At 35.9% G+C, this 20,304-nt stretch overlaps 1 protein-coding gene across 1 annotated transcript in view; it reads left to right on the top strand.

Annotated features, from left to right (window-relative positions):
- LOC137921622 (phospholipid-transporting ATPase ABCA3-like) overlaps positions 1–20,304 on the top strand; it is a 53,843-nt gene that overhangs the window by 15,281 nt on the left and 18,258 nt on the right. Inside the window, exons 4-19 of the mRNA XM_068764421.1 lie at positions 75–189; positions 1,531–1,616; positions 2,619–2,783; positions 3,770–3,998; positions 6,333–6,500; positions 7,806–7,984; positions 8,767–8,907; positions 10,092–10,209; positions 11,082–11,236; positions 11,908–12,135; positions 13,470–13,608; positions 14,256–14,505; positions 15,748–15,806; positions 16,435–16,547; positions 17,275–17,500; positions 19,268–19,350. Of these exons, the coding sequence (XP_068620522.1) occupies positions 75–189; positions 1,531–1,616; positions 2,619–2,783; positions 3,770–3,998; positions 6,333–6,500; positions 7,806–7,984; positions 8,767–8,907; positions 10,092–10,209; positions 11,082–11,236; positions 11,908–12,135; positions 13,470–13,608; positions 14,256–14,505; positions 15,748–15,806; positions 16,435–16,547; positions 17,275–17,500; positions 19,268–19,350 (2,454 nt within the window). The remainder of the gene's footprint in view (positions 1–74; positions 190–1,530; positions 1,617–2,618; positions 2,784–3,769; positions 3,999–6,332; positions 6,501–7,805; positions 7,985–8,766; positions 8,908–10,091; positions 10,210–11,081; positions 11,237–11,907; positions 12,136–13,469; positions 13,609–14,255; positions 14,506–15,747; positions 15,807–16,434; positions 16,548–17,274; positions 17,501–19,267; positions 19,351–20,304) is intronic.

Raw genomic sequence — 20,304 nt, 5'->3', positions numbered from 1 at the left:
TCTTCTTTCTTTGATGGTCTCGATGTGAAGTTGTTAAAAGAAATTCAATTTGCACTCAATCGATTTGTTCGCAGGATATGGTAAGCGATTTGCCAAAGCACTTAAACTACACAATACGTATAAAGAAAAACTTTATGACGAACCTGTACAACCCGTTGGACGGGACGTTGGAGCCTCACCTGTCTTTTGGTGAGTTACCTCGGAATCTAAACTTATTTCGTCACCTCTCTGATCTAGAACAGTGTTTCTCAAACCTTCCTGTCTCTTCTTACATATATATATTCTACATATATACTTCACCTTGGCCCTTCGAAAATCCTTACTCCCCCCATATGTAACACAATAATTTTTATATTAAATCGAAAGGGTGCAACACGTGTCGAGTCCATTCAAGCATTGTCCCCCTTAATAATCAAATTGCCCCACTGTGGGGCGTGGGCATCACTTTGGGAAACACTGTTCTAGATAGAAGGGTTGCTTTGAGTTTCTTCCACCTGCTTTCCGAGCCTGAGTAATGTTAACCGGGTAATAGGAACTGACCATGTTGAGGTCCAGTCCTCTCGGGTCCATGGAGTCTGACTACTTAGGAGGGCATTATCGACGTGGGAGCCCTTGAACTTAGTCACCTCATGAAGCCTCCGGTGAATTCGGTGAAATTGTAGTATCTAGAAAAGGAGGTTTTAATGAATACTGATCCTCATAACGCTGCCTTCTTTCAGTTAAAAGATAAAGATAAAATTCATTTACAACATTGGAAATTTTAACACAACCTTTATTGGTCCCCAACTTAATATTTTTTTAATTTCTTTTACTTTTGACGCTGCTTCGCAATGTGTTATAGTTGTGAAGAAGAAACAGAAAGAAACTGCACAACAACACATCTTTTAATAAAGTTTGATAATACAGATTTATATGGTATTTAATCAGGTATTATCAAAATGAAATCAAAATACACCTATCCCCCGATTTACACGGTACTTGTTTCACAAGTTTTCGCTTTTACACGGTTTCCCAAAAAAGTTTTTTTTTGTTTTAATAACCGATTTTATTACCACTTCTCATATTATAAATATTTCTGTTTCAAACATCGAATCGGCACAAATAACTTCGAGTGATGAAAGTGAATTCGAACCCTCGATTCCGAAAAAAAGAATGAGAGTAATTTCTTTTTTGTTCTTCTGTTTAATGTATATTGTAATTAAGTTAAAAAAAAAAACAGTTTTTCCGTAATATATTAAATATTTTAACTTGTCAATTCATTTCATTTTTATTTCTGTGTACACCTAAAATTATTGAAAAAAATCACAACTGTTAAATAGCAAAATCATGCATTTTCTGCAAGTTTTGACTTGAAAATTTTGAAATTTCGTTTTACACTTTTTTTTCAGGAACGTATCTACCGTGTAAATCGGGGGATAGGTGTAATCAAGCAACGTCATAGACAACGAAATACTCTGTCATTTATTTATTTTTTAATAATGAAACGTGGTACTATAAAAACTATGCGAATAAACATGTGTACAATTACAGGTACAATTTATGAAACTTTCATGCGTCTGCAATGGGCCATCGACACCTCGTACCAAAAACTGAAGACTGGAGTTGATGTCAAACAAGTAAGTCAATCAAAATATCTGATGTTTTATATATTTTTTTTTTTGGAATAAATTCGATTGGAAGCGGCCAGTGCGTCAAGGTGGTCGGAACTTCGCAAACTTGTGGTTGGGCATCTTATCAGATAGATACAGAACCTTAAAGCCCCAGTGGTCATCTGTTCTGTAAACTGTGTAGCCTACTTACTGCGTCTTCATCTTACCAACCCGCTGATTTATGTCGTTTACTTCTGGTCTTCTTTTAGTCGAGGGAAGCCCACTGCAAGGCAAAGACCTCCAGCGACTTGCGATCTTAACTGTTTCGTCGGTCCACTTGTGGGGGGTCTACCCACGTCGCGTCTGCCGGCTCGTGGTCACCACTCGAGAACCTTTCAGCCCCAACGACCATCGTCTATACGAGCCATGTGCCTGATGATACTATTGGTGATGCTCTAACTACCTTTTAAAAAAAGCACTAAATAGGAATGAAAAATTTCGTAAGCCAACGATAGTGGCTGTGAACAGGCCTCATAGCGCGCAGAATGAATTTTCGCTGAAGCCTTAAGGTTTTAGACTAGTAAGTAGTGTAGTAAATTCACCTATAAGATACATAGACTACCACGTTAAGCTGAATGAGAGCAGTTTTTAACCTTTCCTATAAAAAATCTATGGGAGAGACCTCTACTGCTAGCAGTGGACGTTTTGTTGTCAAAATGATGACGATGGAATCTCCACGATCTATTGGTAGAACAAAAGGCGCTTTCACAATCATGTTTTATTCAGAGTTGTGTCAAAAAATATTACCACTAGAACTGTGTTACCCAACGTGGTGCCCACATCCCCATCGGTGGGCAATTCAAAATTGTACTCAACACGAGTTTGACACTTTCATATAAAATATATATGTGTTACATAAGGTGGCGTAAGAATTTTAGAGAGGCTAAAGTGGGGCATGGTACGTAAAAGGTTTTAAAATCTAGAATATTCTGAACGTGGATGGAAGTAAGTAAAAAAATTATCTTCCAGAACGTGACGCTTCAAGAGTTTCCGTTCGTAAAAAAGAATGGTAACGTGAACCCAGTCATCGCGTCCCTGGCCGACCCGCTGATGGTGCTTTGCTGGCTTTCACTTCTCCTTGTATTCGTATTCCTCATGTCGCGGCTGCTGGATGAACGGACCACGGGTATAGAGGTAACACAAAACTCTATCTCTCTTCAAACCTCTTCGGTCAAAATAAAAAGAGGTGTAAAATGACCCAATCAGTCGTCAACATTTGTTTAGTCTACTGGGTGATTCAAGTGTTTGAATCAACGTAACCTATTATACCATGACTTATTAAGACTAGGGGCCACTCGGGCAAATCAAGAACTGATGGCGAGCCGGCCGCCAGAAGTATAGGTATTTCAAGACAATAAAGAATTGATAATAATTTGTTAAAATTGAAAAGGAATTTATTAATTTGAAGCATGGCACTGCATAGTGCTTACAATCTTTTTTATATTTGGCTCAATTTTACCATGTATTATACACTACCGATACACATCAAACAGGCTTTTGGTCATGTTCTGTTTTAATGTAACTTTTAGGTATTACATGTAAGTAATTGTGTGTACATTATTTGGATGTAAAAATTAAATTTTTATTATTAGTGTGTGTATATATATATATATATATATATATATATATACAAGATTGTTAGTGTCTTGTTTTATTATTATTTAGAGATGCATTTAATATTGTTTTTACTTTATTCATTAATTAACATTAAGATATAAGCTAGCATAATTATAGGCAAAGCTGAGAACGCCTAGAATAGGCAAACATGTTAAAGGTACTGGAAAGTAATGTCGTTTCTTTCGACATATTTTACACAAAAACCGATTGATTTTTACCGCTCCTACATTGGAAATTTGAATACTAGTTTGCATAAGGTTGTCGGCAATGAAAGGGAATATGTTTTTGATTAGAAATTAAAACTTGTTGAAAATGTTATCGTGTAAATTTAACTTGAGAAAGCGACATTACTTTAATCAGGTCCCTCTAATATTTATTTTTTTACATTGTTAAATGAAATTAATGTAAACTTATGTTATTGCTAATGGCGTGACTTAAATGTATATGTATATATATATATATATATATATGTGTGTGTGTAAAGATATCAATTTGTTTCACAGGAATTGATAAAAATGTCGGGCGTGTCAAGATACATGCTCCAATTGTCACACTTCCTGAACGTGGTGCCCACGGGTCTGGTGTACTGTATTGTGAACGCGGCGCTTCTCACCGTCACCTCAAATCCAATTCTTCCTCACTCCAACCCTGTGCTGATTGCTATAGTCCTGGCGTTGCACTTCATCAGTTTGATCACCATGGCGTTCGCGTCCAGTTACTTGATCAAGAACAGTGAGTGTTTATTTACTTTAGATTAATGTACAGTTTACATATTGCGCAGAACAGATGGCTCCTGGAGATTAAAGGTTTTGGAGGAGAATCACGGTCCGCCCATAAAATGGTTACACAACCTTAAGGTTTAAATTGGTAAATTAAAGATACAAAATGTAAAAAGTGATAAAAATATACAAAAAGTAAATGTAAGGAATGCAATTGTAATTCGTAGTATATTTAATAGATGGCCATGGGAACGTGGAGATGTAAAGAAGGAAAGCCAGGTAGGGAAAGGAATGCCAGAAAATGTTATAGAAGAATAAATGAAAGACATTTAGATGGATGAAATAAGTCGTGTGGAAAAATTAGTATAGTACCTGTCCACTCATGACAGTGGAGTACAAGAGGTTCCAAAAACAAAACCTTGTCAATGTCGTCGGAAGAGGCGGGATGCTAGTCGCAGACAACTGGCTCTATCGGAAATTAGTGAGAAAGGCCTTTGTACGTTTACGTCCCTTCACAAGGAAGACATAAGACCATGTTAAGATGATCGGAAGACGCTGATTGCTTCTAATCGTTCCAATTTCAAATCTGTGGGGAATGTCTGTGTCAAACAATGGACGTTTAACGGTTGAAATGTCATTTCAAATGTAGAACATCCATTGCTTGACGAAGAACTTCTCCATAGATTTGAAATATATTAGAACCTTGAATAAGTTCTCGCTGTTTTTTGTAAGATGGCGTTGCGGCACTCTGTGCCTGGAATTTCGTACGGTAACAAATCACCAATGTAGTGCTATATGTAACCTCAAATTATAGTAGAATAGAGTTTACCACAGTGTCAACTACATATTTATTTGCCTTTTGTGAAAATGTGTACTTTTGTGCCAAATAAAGTGTTTTTGCGGGGAATTTTATTGCACTGCTTTATTCAGAAAAAATCTGCAGCAGAAGCACACAGAATTCTCGTTGAGTTATATGGTGACAATGCTTTGTCGAATACAACGTGCAGAGACCGGTTTAGGCGCTTCAAAAGTAATGATTTTGACCTTGAAGACAAAGGGCGTTCTAGAGCACCGACAAAATTTTAAGACAAAGAATTGGAGGCATTGCTTGAAGAAGATCCATGTCAGACGTTAGTAGAGCTTAGAAAAACGTTACAAGTAGATGCGTCAACAGTTTCAAAACGTTTAAAAGCGTTAGGAATGATCCAAAAGCAAGGACATTGGGTGCCGTATGAGTTGATGCCGAGAGACGTAGAGCGACGTTTTCTCATGTGTGAATTGTTGCTTCAACGACAAAAGAGAAAAGGTTTTCTGCGCCGTATCGTCACTGGGGATGAAAAGTGGATTCACTACGACAATCCAAAGTGAAAAAAATCGTGGGGTATGCTGGGTCACGCATCAACATCGTCGCCTAAACCAAATGTCCATGGTTCTAAGCTTCTTCTCTGCATTTGGGGGGATTAGCGGGGCGTAATTTTATTATAAGCTGGTTAAACCTAATGAAACTATCACGGGAGCTCGCTATCGACTTCAGTTGATGCGTTTGAGTCGCCCCCTAAAAGAAAAGCGGCCACTATACGAGCAGAGACACGACAAAGTGATTTTATTACATGTTAATGCTCAGCCACATGTGGCAAAACCAGTCAAAACTTACCTGGAAACACTTCAATGGGAAGTTCTACCCCACCCGCCGTATTCACCAGACATAGCCCCCTCCGATTACCACTTGTTTCGGTCGATGGCGCACGGTTTAAGCGAGCAGCGCTTCCATTTTTTTGAAGAAGCCAAAAAATGGCTTGATTAATGGATTGCCTCGAAAGATGAGTCATTTTTCCGACGGGGGATTCAATTGCTACCAGAGAGATGAAAGAAAGTGGTCTCTAATGATGGACAATACTTTGAGTAATGTCATTGTAAGCATTGTATTTTAAATAAATTTTTTTTTTGAAAAAAAAAAAGACAGCGAGAACTTATTCAAGGTCCTAATATGTATGTGTGTGTGTGTGTGTGTGTGCGTGTGTGTGTGTGTGTGTCTTCTATAACACATCCTTAATCTTGAAGTTACAAAGGTTCCAAACGTGCCCGGATCTGAGAAGATCTCAAACACTCAAAAGTAACCACAATTACTCGGTTTATTTGTGGTTACTTTTTCAATATTCTTAGCGTAGTAGTTAGAGAAATTAATTACTAAGCTCTATTATCACTGAATCCTACAAGAATTTCTTTAGAATTAAATTCGCTGCTAAATATGTAGGTCACCTCAAATTTCTCGTCCACTCTGAATTTGTTTAACATCAAAATATACGACTAAGAAGTGATAAATCTAATCACCCTTCGTTTGTTTCAGGTCAATACGTGGTGACGATGTCCATGTTTGTGTACATAGCTCTTTGGATACCGATGCGCGTGTTCAACGTCCACCGCCCGCCGCGCACCTTGCTTCCCTTCGCGGGACTGGCGCCGCACATGCCTCTGCTCATGTTCTGGGAGGAGCTCATCGCTCTCGAACAATACGGTACTCCAACATACTGTTTCTAAAAATGTTTCCGTAACTTTTATATAACGGAATTATTATTAATACAAATTAATGTACGCCGCAGAGAAGTTTTTTTAAATTTGACAAAAGATGGCGTTGGGGATGCTATAACTTCAGACGACGCCAATAGATGGCGCCTTTAGTCTACCGTCCAGCTGTAGTTTGTATAGTGTGCCCCGCTTTATTAACTTAATATCCGGTGCTAAAATTCACATTTTGTTCTGAATCCACGCGTGATCTTGAATCTGTCATTTGTCTCTAGTTCACCAAATACTAGAGAATAGATACTGGTGCTAAAACTTTAAAGGAATAAATGTATACGTCTCAAAGAAGTTTCTAATATTTGAAAGAGATGGCGTTGGTGATACTGTAACTACGAACGACGCCAATAGATGGCGCCAACAGTCCATTGTCCAGATCTTTTTTGTTTAGTGAGTCCCACTCCACGAGCTTAATATCTGGTAATAAAATACACATTGTGCTCTAAATCTACGTGTGATCATGAATCTGTTGCCTCTAGGTCACCAAATACTAGAGAATGGATATAGGTATAAAAACTTTGAAGAGATGAAATTATAGCTTATTTGCTACCAATTAATGTAAAGTACAACCTATCCAAAAATTAAGTTTCAGAAATGATAATTAATGTAATAATGATATAGTAAGAATAATCGTTTTTAAAATTCTGATTACTACGTATAGAAATAATTATTGTTTAATATCTGTTCCTGCAAAGTATCGCTAAAAGTTCTTTGAGAGTCGTTTTCAAACAGAAAGTAAAGATTAATGTTACATATTTCAGAGTGTACATTTTGCACAGGTTGATAGGAAATAGGTGTACAATCTGTAAAGCTTGGTGTTGACAAACGAGCTATACATTCACTCTTTTAAAGCTGTTGTACTTGTAAGCAATCTACCTGTATACGTCACAGAAAAGTTTCAATAAATTGATAAAAGATGGCGTTGGAGATTCAATAACTTCTGACAACGCCAATAGATGGCGCTGGTAGTCTACTGTACAGCTAGCTTAAAGTGTATTCCGCTTAATTGACTCAGTATCCGGTAATATATTGCATATAAAGCCTGTCCATGGCACGTCCAAAGGCCAAGTGCATTTGGGATCTTTCTGTCCTAAGATACAGACATGCACACTATTAATCCTTATAAGAAAAAGATTTTCTTTGCATTCTATATATAAAAGACTAAAATACGAAGGAATGGAGATACTGTAGGTTACTAAAAGAATTCTTCAATCAATAATCGAACGGCATTTACCTTTGGCAGGTCACGGCATGACGTTCGCAAACATGTTTACTAGACATGGACAACATAGCGCCTCCGCTCTGTTATGTCTGCTATTGCTGGTGCTCCAGATCCTGATCTTCGCGCTCTTGACATGGTACCTCGCTCTCGTCAACCCTGGACCCTACGGACAAGCCTTGCCCTGGACTTTTGTCTTTCAGGTAATGACATAATCAAACAATCTATATGAGACCAAGACATTTAATATTGTAGGCAGTTAACTTATTTAAAAACTAAAAAAGAAAAGATCTAAGATGTTGATGTTGTGGAATAATTATACAGGATGTTATGTAGAAGGTGGATACAGTTAGTCTGTACAAAAATATTTTAGTATTGACACCATGGTCTGAAACGTTTTAGTTTTTTACAGTACCCGGCGATAAATATTGCACATCAAACTTTGGAAAGAGACAGGGCTAATTTCGGCTTCGTAGAGCACTATCTCTGTCCCACACTACCTATGTGACGTTTTGTTAGTCGTTGTATTTCGTGCGACAGAGATAACGCTCTACAAAGCCGAAATTAGCCGATTGTCTCTTTCTAAAGGTCGATGTGCAATATTTATTGTCGGGTACTGTAATTATAGTGAAAAACCGGTTTCCTGTAAAATTGATCCTTTTTGAGTTATTTGTTAAAAAAAAAAACGTAATATATGATTGCAATTTATTTCTCATTATTTTTAAAATAAGCACATAACCCACAATAGAATCTAAGTGATTTAAGTTAATAACAATATTATCATATATTTGTATAGACCAACTCTATACACCTGCTAAATATCTACACTCTACTACATAACAACCTGTATATTCTTACACTTGGACCCATGAAGGATTTATTAACTTTACAGGCCGGTACAGCACTTTTGGTAGCACGTTAACACGACTTATAATATTTAAAAATGAAACAAAATTAATTATTAATATGCTTAATATTATTGCAGAGGCAGTACTGGAGTCAGCAGAAGGTCACTCCTCAAGTGGAGGCGGAAGCCCTGGCGGATCCCATCTCCCACGATCCTCTATATTTCGAGGAGGCCCCTAAAGACTTAGAGACCGGCATACAAATTATTAACATTACTAAGGTGCGATTATTTTTATGCCGATTTTAAGATACTTTTTTTTTATCTTTGAATTTTTGTTTAACAGCTATCTTTATATATTTTAATTTTATTTTTTAGTTTATTGCTTTGTTTAAATTTATGTCGAATCTTTGGAGCTTTTTATATTAAATGTAATTTTTTAAGAGCTTTTTGCATAGCATATTTTTCGAGAATATTGGAGAAAAAAATATTTGTTTATAATGTCTCCTTTCGTTGTCCGATATATTTTTTTTGTGTCATTATTTCTTTCTATCATAGTGCAATTAACATTTTCGATTTTTTTTTCGATTATTTTATATTATATTTTGCGAAATCTTTAAAGCGGTAAATGTGTAGCCCATTTACTGTAAATTAATACATGATATATCCTATCCAAAAATCAATGGTTATAGAAATAATAAAGTAAAGGTAATATAATAGGAAAAAACGTTTTAACTTTGAACATTTAAAACTCGAATTATAACATATTATTATTAAAATTATTATTACTTTATTTCCTTCCCTGTTGATATTGTACTGCCAGAAGTTGTTGGCTTGTCGTTATCCAATAGAATAATGAACGAATATGAGCGGTGGTAGCCCAGCGGTAGAGGACTGACTTGCGATTGTAGGTCGCGGGTTTATTTCCTGTGATACAATCCTATATAATTTACACTTTGTGTTAATTATATAGGATTGCCACTGCATACGAAGAAGTTTCCAGAAGTTTGCCAGCAGCGTCTTCTGCGTACCATATTACCACACTGCGATCTCCAACCTGCCTGCCAAGCAAGGCGATTATATTACATCCCCCCATAGATATCTTTGGGGGAGGCCTCATAGATGCCCACTGTAAGGCTAAGCCTTACAGTGGGCATCTGAGCTGAAACAACGACGAATCCAATAAATAAGATAAATTAATGTTTATTACAGTGATCACTTCATACAGGGTGATTGGAAATATGGTTAAAAACTTAACCCATGTGTCAATAAAAAGCTTTAACTTTTTACTGACAAATGGGTTAAATATCTCACACACTCCTTTTGAACTTTTACACCTATAACTTATTTTAAAATACATTAATGGTTGATTTTTTATGTTATATAATTTATTTACAAAAAATCTCAGTACAGCTTTCACTTTTTATCTTTCTCTATCTAGTTTAATATTTAAAATATATTTGCAGGTGTTTCCGAAGCAAGTAACACTGTCTAATGTGTCTTTGAATATATACAAAGGAGAAATCACAGTGTTGCTGGGACACAATGGTGCAGGGAAGACCACACTGATGAATATAATAACTGGTGAGTGTTTTTCTAATTAAGAAAGGGACCAATATTTAGCCACTTCCGCACATGCAGTGGTAGTCGTGCAACAAAGTGCACCGCCAGCCACAGAGAGACTGTGTTCGGCACTAATCGGTGTAACATAACTCCTGAAGATGCCCTGCGGAGGCGTGAAACACGTGTTGAGTGATTTGACGGTGGCAGTTGTGTAATTCGCCGTTTGCCGTATACGCATTTATCAGCGGGCTGGCGGGCAATGCACTTTGTTGCATGACTACCACTGCATGTGCGGAAGTGGCTAAATATTGGTCCCTTTCTTACTTACGATGGATTTCCGCAAGGTAAATAAGAGGGTAAGCGGGAGGACTACTTTCAGTGGACTATTCACGTGCATAAACTTAAATATATGTTTTTGTGCTTTTTTATTGCCTTTTAATATACACAGCAGAAATACCAGAGCTTCAATTTTCTTATGTACAAAATGATATGGGTAAGAGCTCTAAATCTAAGTATCATAGAGTAGACCTAATCTAGGATGACGAACCGATGCCGAATTCTGGCTATATAGTGACCCAGGAAATCTCCAGTAATGATCTATGGGAACGCTGCAATGGAACCCTAATCGATCAGAAGTTTAAATACCTGTAAAGGCCGCATGCTCCGAAAGAACCTCCGCAATGTAGCGAAGCAAACTGGGATTCCCATGAAAAGCGAAAACGTGGTCTTCCTAAACAAAATAAAAAAGACGTGGTCCGAGTTAAAACTCAAAGCTCAGGACTGATCAGGATGGTGGCGCATTCTGATCGCCCTCTGCCCCAACTGAGAGATGACGTAGTTACCCAGGATACCAATTGAAGCCGAACCAACAGGATATGTTATGTGTTTTCTAGGTATGTTAAGCGCTACTTCGGGCAAGGTTTACGTGGAAGGACTGGACACAGTCAGCGAGCAGGATGAGGTGCGGAAGTTGCTCGGACTGTGCCCTCAGCACAACCTCTTCTTCCCGGACCTCACCGTGCAGGAACATATCCTGTTCTTTACCATGGTGAGTTTTTATATTCAATTTTATGAATGATAAACTAATGTTCTCAATTTTCTTTATAATAAATTAAAGGGAGTGAATTTTATGTTACCGCTTTGTACTTGGCAAAGATTCGACCTATTCATGTAGTGTGTAAGATGACATGTGGGTCATAGTGTGTATAAAGGTGAGCTTCCTTTAGTGAAATGAATTTAAAGAGACTTTGTTATAAACGAAATTAGCAGACAAAGTTATGTTAACAATAGTTTTAAGATTTAATGTAAAATGTTATCAATGTGCCTTAACTTGATAATAGAAACCAATTGACCTTTCTGAGGTCCCTTCAATTATACGTTGCAAGTGACAACCTTAGCTGAGGTCTAGAAAGAGACATCTGAGGTCGAGAAATTAATAAGTCGCGTTTCTGGTCGATACCCTAGGGGTAGCCTATGAACTCAGGCTTGAACCAAATACCCAATACCCTTAGAACTCGGGTAACTATGGTATTTAAAATCAATTTATATATATATATATATATATATATATATATATATATATATGTCATAAAGAATCATTGTCAAGTAAGCGGCCTATAATATTAAGGGTCATACTAGATATAATGTATTATATCTGTGGTCATCTATATCGATGGCACGGTCTATAAAAGAAGATTAACATAAAGCAATTTGTTTCAGTTAAAAGGCTACTCGTACAAAAAAGCGAAAGTAGAATGCAAGCAGCTATTAGAGAAGCTCGGTTTGTGGGAGAAGAAGTCTGCCAAGAGCGGTCAGCTGTCCGGAGGTATGAAGAGACGGCTGCAGCTGGGATGTGCACTGGCTGGAGGGTCCCGTGTGCTGATACTGGACGAGCCAACATCTGGCCTGGACGTGGAAACCCGCAGGGAGCTTTGGGATTTGCTTCTGGTATTTACAATTTCTTAATAACACTTTTGGCTTGGATTGTACTTGATAACACTTCTGGCTTCGATTGTACTTAATAGTTTCTGTGGTTTACTATATACAGGATGTCCGGAGGCATAATTTTGCGAATTTCGCTTCTTAAAAATTATGTTGTCTATATGGTTGATTCCTTTCCCAAAAGTTACAACAAAATTTGAATTTGAAATCCGAATCCTGCCACCGAACACCCGTCATATGAGAATATACGAATCGAGGTTGTGAGGCAGCCAATATATAAGCTATTATTTGATTTAAAAATACTCCTTGATCATAATTAAATGTGTTGCAAAGATCTATCATCTAATTCCATTAAAAAAGGCATAAAAAATCTTTAAAAATCCGAGCATCAATTTCCAAATGCACATTGATAACCATAGAGAATGAATCGTGTGTAAAAAATTTTTTGTTGAATATTTAAGTGTCCTTTTACTAAGTTAAACGATTTCCTTGAAATAAATCACAAATTTATGAATGAAGAAATTTTAGTTAGACTAATCGGACCTTTCTTTGTACACTATTCGTTCATTCATTCGTTTTCGGCCCACTGATGCCAACTGCAGGGCATTGGTCTCCTAAGATGGAGGTATATATCATAATCCCCATTCTTGGCAAGAGGGTTGGCAATTGCAGTGTGGTAAAGTTATGTACAGAAGTTGCTGCTGCCCATCCTCTAGAAACATGTTTGTGAGCTGTGGCAATCCTGTACAATTTATGCACAAAGTGCAAATAATGTAAGAGATTGTGTTCTGGAAATCGAAGCCTCGACCTACAATCGCAAGTTTTGGTCCTCTATCGCTGGGTACTACCGCAAAAATTGATTAACAAAGTAAAATAATTACTTTACTTTTTGGCGATCAAAATTTATATATTTATACGATAATGTTTATAAGTACTTGTGTAAGCAATTATTTTGTATGTGTGTACAGTTAAAAATATCTTATTAAGAGCATAGGCGTCACCCAAAATCGCCACGATGACCCGTCTTACACTGAACGCATCCAACGACTTCTCGCGTCATTAATTATGTTGCGGTCCACTTAGTGGGGTCGCTCGTGAAAGAGCCATCTGCGCAAAACGCTGCCACTTCAGACAAGCAATTCTTCTACGTTGCTACGAGCTACATCGATGACCTTTATTTCTCTGAAAATCTTATTTCTGATTCGATTTTGCAGCAAACCTGGCACATCTATTTCTTTCTATTTCTATATACCTCCAGAAATTATTTTTGGGTAGTCTAATGCAGGGATTTAGAAAGAAAGGAGAGCGTAATGTTTATTGATTAAGATTTGGTATTACAGTCACTGCGCGGATCCCGCACGGTGCTGCTGACGACGCACTTCATGGAGGAAGCAGATGTCCTCGGTGACCGCGTGGCGGCGCTACACGCGGGACAACTGCGCTGTCACGCCACCACCATGCACCTGAAGCGCGCGCTCGGTCAGTCTTTCTCTTTCTCTCTCGCTCTCCCTCTCTCTCGTTAAAAATATGTGCTTTCCACTTAGAGTATAAAACTCCTTATTTTGTGTATGGTAGAAAAAGAAAGTGACGTTTGATATTGAGAGAGGTCCGATTCCATTTACATGTCCAACAAAAATTCCTCTTCACTGTAAAAGGTTCTTTTTTTGAAATATAGTAAATTAAATGAGGCGTTATCGCCCCTCATTAGGAAGATATATATATTCTAGAAGGAAAACCTTCCGAAATTGGGGGATAAGGACAGAAGAGGTTATTACAGTGTGGAAATCAATTGCCGCAAGCAGTAATTACGCATTTATAATAAAATCCTTGTAACAATTTTACTTTTATCACATGAATTTGATTTTAACAAGAAACGTAGAAGAAAATATTGAGGTTATATGAAAAAAATTGGTTTCAGTTCAGTTTTAAGTTCAGGGGGCAATTTGAGAATGGACTCGACAAGAGTCTTAATGCAACAATTAGTATGTTACAAACTAGATTATTTATCATGTAACCGCACTTAATCATTGCTTAGAAAAATCAATACTTTGATGTTTTGAAGGTGGTTACTGAAGCTTATTCAATACAATAAATATCGTCTATTGAATTAAGAAATTTATCACCAGGCACCGGCTACCGTCTATCGTTCACCACCATCGGAATACCCAAGGAGGAAAATATCACCCGTTGCATAAGATCAGTAGTCGCGGACGCCGGGGTGAGGGAGAAAAGCCTTAACTCCATCACGTACAACCTGCCAGCTAAAGACACCTCCAGCTTCCCCGCACTCTTCAAGGTGTTGGAGGCGAAAAGATCTGAATTAGCAATCGATTCCATCGGCGTTGGGATCTCAACCCTGGAGGAAGTGTTCTTGAAGTAAGTCTTTATAGAGTAACTTTTTATTAATTTAATGATTTATTAATTTATAATTGACTTCCAAATCATAATGACATGAGATTATTAACACTAGTGTCTGAGTAGGCCACATAGCGAACATATAGCCGCCGGGACTTTTATCACGTCAGAAGATTCTGGAATCAGGCCACTTACTTCTTAGAAATCTACGGGAGGAACTTATATCATATGAATTTCATATGGCTATAATAATGGTGTTGATGATGACCTTTACTGGCTCAAGTTGCAATTTACATTTTTAAAATGCAATGTTAGTTTTATATAAATATGGTCTGTTGTGATTGATTATAGGTGAATGAATGAATTTTTTATGGGAGAATGTATAGCACATCTCTCGGCTAGAAGCTTTTATATCTATTTTCAATCATCCTATATGAAGTGATCATTGTCAAATATATTACATTAATATATTTTTTTTCTATTGAAATGCAACAGGCGAATTACACCTGGCAATACAAAGTCTACAGAAAAAGATAGTAAATAAACTCTTAAATACAGGTTGATTGGTTTTTGGTGAAAAAGTTTAAAAGGGATGAATGTATAGCATAATTGTCAACGAAAATCTTTTTACGTATATTTTCAATCACCCCATATAAAGTGATCACTCTGAAATATGATATTTTTTTATTGGAATGCAACAGGCCAATAACTTCTGGCAACACAATCTCTGCAAGAATAGATAATAAACAATAATTAAGTTTAATCTGTAGTAATTCCTATCTTTAAAACGCTTCTTAAAATATTATTATGAGCTTTTTTTATTATTTCTAAAACAATTGATTTATGGATAGGTTGCACCATATACTAATTAACAGTAGACTAGCAATACATTCAGTTTTTCAAATCCTTTACACCGGTACCCAATCACGCTGTATATAAGATATTTCCATAAAATCTTTAAAACCATAAAATGTAGAGCCTTGAATTTTTTTAGGAATATTCCTTTCGCCTAGTGATCAGCTAAGAACGGATTTTACTTACTAGGGGGTGATGTCTAAACGTCGTGGTTTCTTTGAAATATCTTAAAAGTTGTAATTGTTGTCATTTGTCCAAAGTAAAAATAAATTGTGATATGATTGGATAAAATAACTTGTCTAATTTACCTGTTAAGGTATACAGGGTGTTTGGTTATGTAAAAGCTTTGAACTCTTTTACAGTCCGTTACAGGGTTAGGAATATGTTCATGTCTAATGTTTACCACAGATTGTGCAGCGATGTTGACACCACATTCACTGAAGACGCAGTGGATGCTGCATCCCCTGGTGAGTCAACTGTTTCAATTAGTCAACTGTGTTTTAGTTAGTCAACTGTGTTTTAGTTAGTCAACCATGTTTTAGTTAGTGAACTAAGTTTTAGTTAGTCAACCATGTTTTAATTAGTGAACTATGTTTTAGTTAGTCAACTATGTTTTAGTTAGTGAACTATGTTTTAGCTAGTCAACCATGTTTTAGTTAGTCAACTAAGTTTTAGTTAGTCAACCATGTTTTAATTAGTGAACTATGTTTAAGTTAGTCAACCATGTTTTAATTAGTCAACTATGTTTTTAGTTAGTCAACTGTTTTTAGTTAGTCAACTGTTTTAGTTAGTCTACTGTTTTTCAGTAAGTTAACTGTTTTTTAGTTAGTCAACTGTGTTTTAAGTTAAACAACAATGTTTTAGCTAGTCAACTATGTTTTAATTAGTCAACTGTTTTTAGTTATTCAACTGTGTTTTAGTTAGTCAACTATGTTTTAATTAGTCAACTGTTTTTTTTTGTTAGTCAACTGTGTTTTAGTTAGTCAACTGTGTTTTAATTAGTCAACTGTGTTTTAGTTAGTCGACTATGTTTCAGTCTAATGACTGACGACATGAATCGAAAAAAAATGTTACAATATTTTTAAACTATCACAGAAGCTACTCACATGAATGTGACCGGTGGTCGACTAATCTGGCGCCAGATGCAAGTGCTTTTGAAGAGGCAGCTAATGTACATGTGGTCCAGGAAGTGGTCTGTCCTGATACTGGTTGGTATTACTTCTAAATTGTTTTTACTGTCCCAAAAACCAAAGTTTATAGTATACTAGCTGACCCGGCCACGCGTTGCTGTGAAAATTTAAAAAGTGGAAATAATTGAATTATACGGTATTTCGTTCACTACAAAATAAATTTAATTAATTTTATAGCGTCAACAACACGTGGTAATTATGCTGTTAAAATGTAGCTTATATGACACGTTCGTAGATTTACCATAGCAGCGCCATCTATTGATTACTTACTCAACCCAGTCGAAAGGTATCGACATCTGTTAGAATCATTTGGAGTTAACAGATAATTGTGACTGTCAAATAATAACAGACAATAATTAGCAATAAATTAAAATTGCGACTATAATTTGAGATTTAAACTATCCTATCTCTCAAGTTAGATCGAACTGCACATGGTGTGCGAATTTTATTATAATCGGTTAAGTGGTTTAGAAGTCCATTGAGTATAAACATTGTGACACGAGATTTATATATATTAAGATATCTATAATATAATAATAGTGAAAATTTATTTGAATTAAATTGAATATTCGATACGATGTTTTGTTTTACTGCTAACATGTTTTCATTTAGTTGCGATTAATATCAAATGTTTGAGAGCAAAAAAAAGGCGTTTTCAGCATCGAATGCGCGTTTATATGAAATTAAGTCTTAAGACAATGTGATTAGGTTTATTTTTAATTGTCTACTGCTTTCTTTTTTTCAGCAAATAATAATCCCGATTCTTACACTGATCATGTTCACGTACATCACGGTTGAGGTGCATGAAGACAAAAAGAGCACAAGTGCGGCCGCTATGGATTTGAACCTGTACTCCGACATGGCCGATGTGAGGGTGCTCTACAATATCAACGGGTCCGGGGTCACCATGCGCTCGCTGGAGCAACGTTACTCCAACGTTGAGTTTGAGCCTACGAACGATGTTGTCGCTTGTAAGTTACTTATATTTAAAACTCAAATATTTTTAATCTGTGGTTAGAAAAGGTTATAAACGATATCTAGAACATAAAAAACTAAAATTGAGACATCCATCTCTCTTTCACGTAGCTACCTGTCTCTTTCACACGGTTCCGTGAGCGCTGATTGGCTGTAGTTTAAATTAAGTTTAGGATCATTAAGGATAATCTAGTCTAGGTAGCGCAAGAGACCAGGAGGGCGATCATCAGCTCGATGGGCGAACTGTCTGCGAGTGGTGACAGTGACGGAAGCGCTTAGAAAGGCAGTATAAAGAAACTTAAGGAGGCAACTCATATCTTCGACCAAGAAGAAGTGTAAAACATGATAAGAGGAGTCATCATCATATTTCCTGAACCACGCCCACTGCATGACATAAGTGTCACCCAAAGATTGATAAGACAGGTCATACGCTGCCTGCATCCAGCTAAATCCGGTGACGTTTACTATGTCTTCGGTCCACCTAGTGGGAAACGTTCCCACGCTGCGTCCACCGGCTCATGTTTCTAACAGTCGTTGTTTAAACCTTGTCATTGTTGTTAGAGAAGTTATCAACATAAATTTAAATCAGAAAAAGATATGTTAGGTGAAAAACTTAAAAATGATCTGTTAACGGGACAAAATCGCATTAAGCTTTGTCCAAGTAATTTAGATTCATCTACTAACTATATGATTATTAATTTCTATTTACGCAGTTAATGTTCTACATTACTTTTACCTTTCTATAATCCTCTAGCCTGCTTATGTAACATACATAATTTTTATATTAAAGCGAAGTGATTAAACTTGTATCGAGTCCATTTTCGAATTGCCTATTTAACAATCAAATTGCCCCTTGTGGTGCGAGGGCTCCACGTTTAAACACTGTTCTAAAGGATGATTAGTAATTGGCGTAAAATCTATAAAGAGATGAATGTATAACTTTTTCGCTGTCAATGTATGATATTGTATATATATAGTAAGAAAAATTATAATTATTGTTCATCTGTTCTCGCTGGCTTTGTACTTTCAGAACTTATTGGCCTGTTTAAAATCACTTTTTTAGAAAATGAGTTTTACATTCACTCTTTTCAAGCAATATTTATACACCAATACCTCGCTTTGCGTCGTTTCCTTTTGCGTTTTTTTCGAAGTTGCGTCGCTACTTAATTTTCACTGTGCGTCGTTAGATTTTCTAGGTTGCGTTGTTTTGGGTTCGAGTCTTTAATTATTTTTTTTTGAAATTTTCTTTTTTTCTAAAAGATGGCAACACTTTTGTGTCTAATTGCGCCATGCCATCAATACTTGGGGATTACCTTTCTAACTAAAAATCAACGCAATTTTTAAAGTTTTATTTTCATTATGTTTTGCTAATTTTAGTGTTCAGTTTCAATTACGTAGTGTGTTGTGCTTTTTTTAAAAGAGAATTATAAATTTATATAAATTTTTACGTGTTGTTTCTGGTTACAAAAAAGGCAAATATTCTAATTTATTTATTGGCAGAGTTATATTATTTTTGTTTCTTAAACGTTTAATTCGTTCAATTTTTCTTTTAAAAAGTAGTATTTTCGTGGCCCTGGAACCTATCTTCGATCTTTGCATGGTTTGCTATAGAAAATCTTAATTCACTTTGCGGCGTTTCAATTTGCGTCGTGTCTTTTTTTTAACGTTACCACGACACAAAGTGAGGTATTTGTAGTGCGGTATTTATGTGTATTTCCAATCATCCTGTATCTGTTAAAAACGTTTTTTTTTTTCATTTTCAGCTCTACTTGAGTATGGCAATAAGGATATAATGGAATACAACAAATACGTAGTTGGAATAGAGCTAAATGATACAGATGCAAAGGTATATAGTTTTTTGATTTTATTACTGGCAATTTTAATTTTTTTTTCTTCATAAAACACCAAGTACCTTTTTAAATATTCATTTAATAAACTATTTTTAATATTCTTAATTGTACATGATATGTAATATATACATAATTGCATAATAATAGTAAATAAAAAAGTACAATAGGCGATCTTATCACACAAGGCAATTTCTTCCATACAACCACAGTATGGAAACAATATAAGTGTAAATAATGGGTAGTTAACGTGAACAAAACATACATAAATACAAACATACGTACATAAACATATATATTACGAACTTTGTTCCTACACAAAGGAGTATGACGAACTTAGATCATATTACTGCAAGCAATAAAGGGAGTTTATATTTTAAATCATTGAAATAAAATAATGTATGTAGTGATAATTTGGAAAATAAATGATTATTTTTTTTAATAAAATCATTATCAACTTTTAAAATTGGGCTTTCGCTATGTGAAAGTACTTTTGTGATAAAAAAAGTAAGGTTTAATTGTCATTTAAAAGTCCCTAGGAAGGCGTGTAATATTTTTAGGTTTGTAGGACTGCCTATATCATTTTCAGTGTGTTTTGTCAAAAGGTTTTGTGGGATTCATCCTGGGGTCGGTAGATCTTGGAGGTAATAACAACGCCAAATCCGAAATAAAAGTATATATATATATATATATATAACTTCGATCAAATTGTTACTGATGTTTTAACCCTTAATAACCTAGAGTTTCAATTTTGATACCAATCTTTTAAACCGAATGTTCACATTACTATTAGTTTTTTTATAGGTTGGCTGTACGTATATTACTGTTGTATAATATTCTTTCCAACGAAATTAAAAAAAAAATCTATTTTTCCCTTCATCTAGACCCTCAAGCAAACACAGTAATATTAAAAAAATCACTTTCGTAAATCAGGCTACTAAGGGTTAAAGAAT

This window comes from Battus philenor, unplaced genomic scaffold (genome assembly GCF_028537555.1).
Source record: "Battus philenor isolate CCGP_79_NKW_IND1 unplaced genomic scaffold, ilBatPhil1.0.hap1 SCAF_19, whole genome shotgun sequence".
Classification (NCBI taxonomy): domain Eukaryota; kingdom Metazoa; phylum Arthropoda; class Insecta; order Lepidoptera; family Papilionidae; genus Battus; species Battus philenor.
The sequence above is the reverse complement of the archived record's forward strand: the minus strand, read 5'-3'. Positions and strand labels throughout refer to the sequence as shown.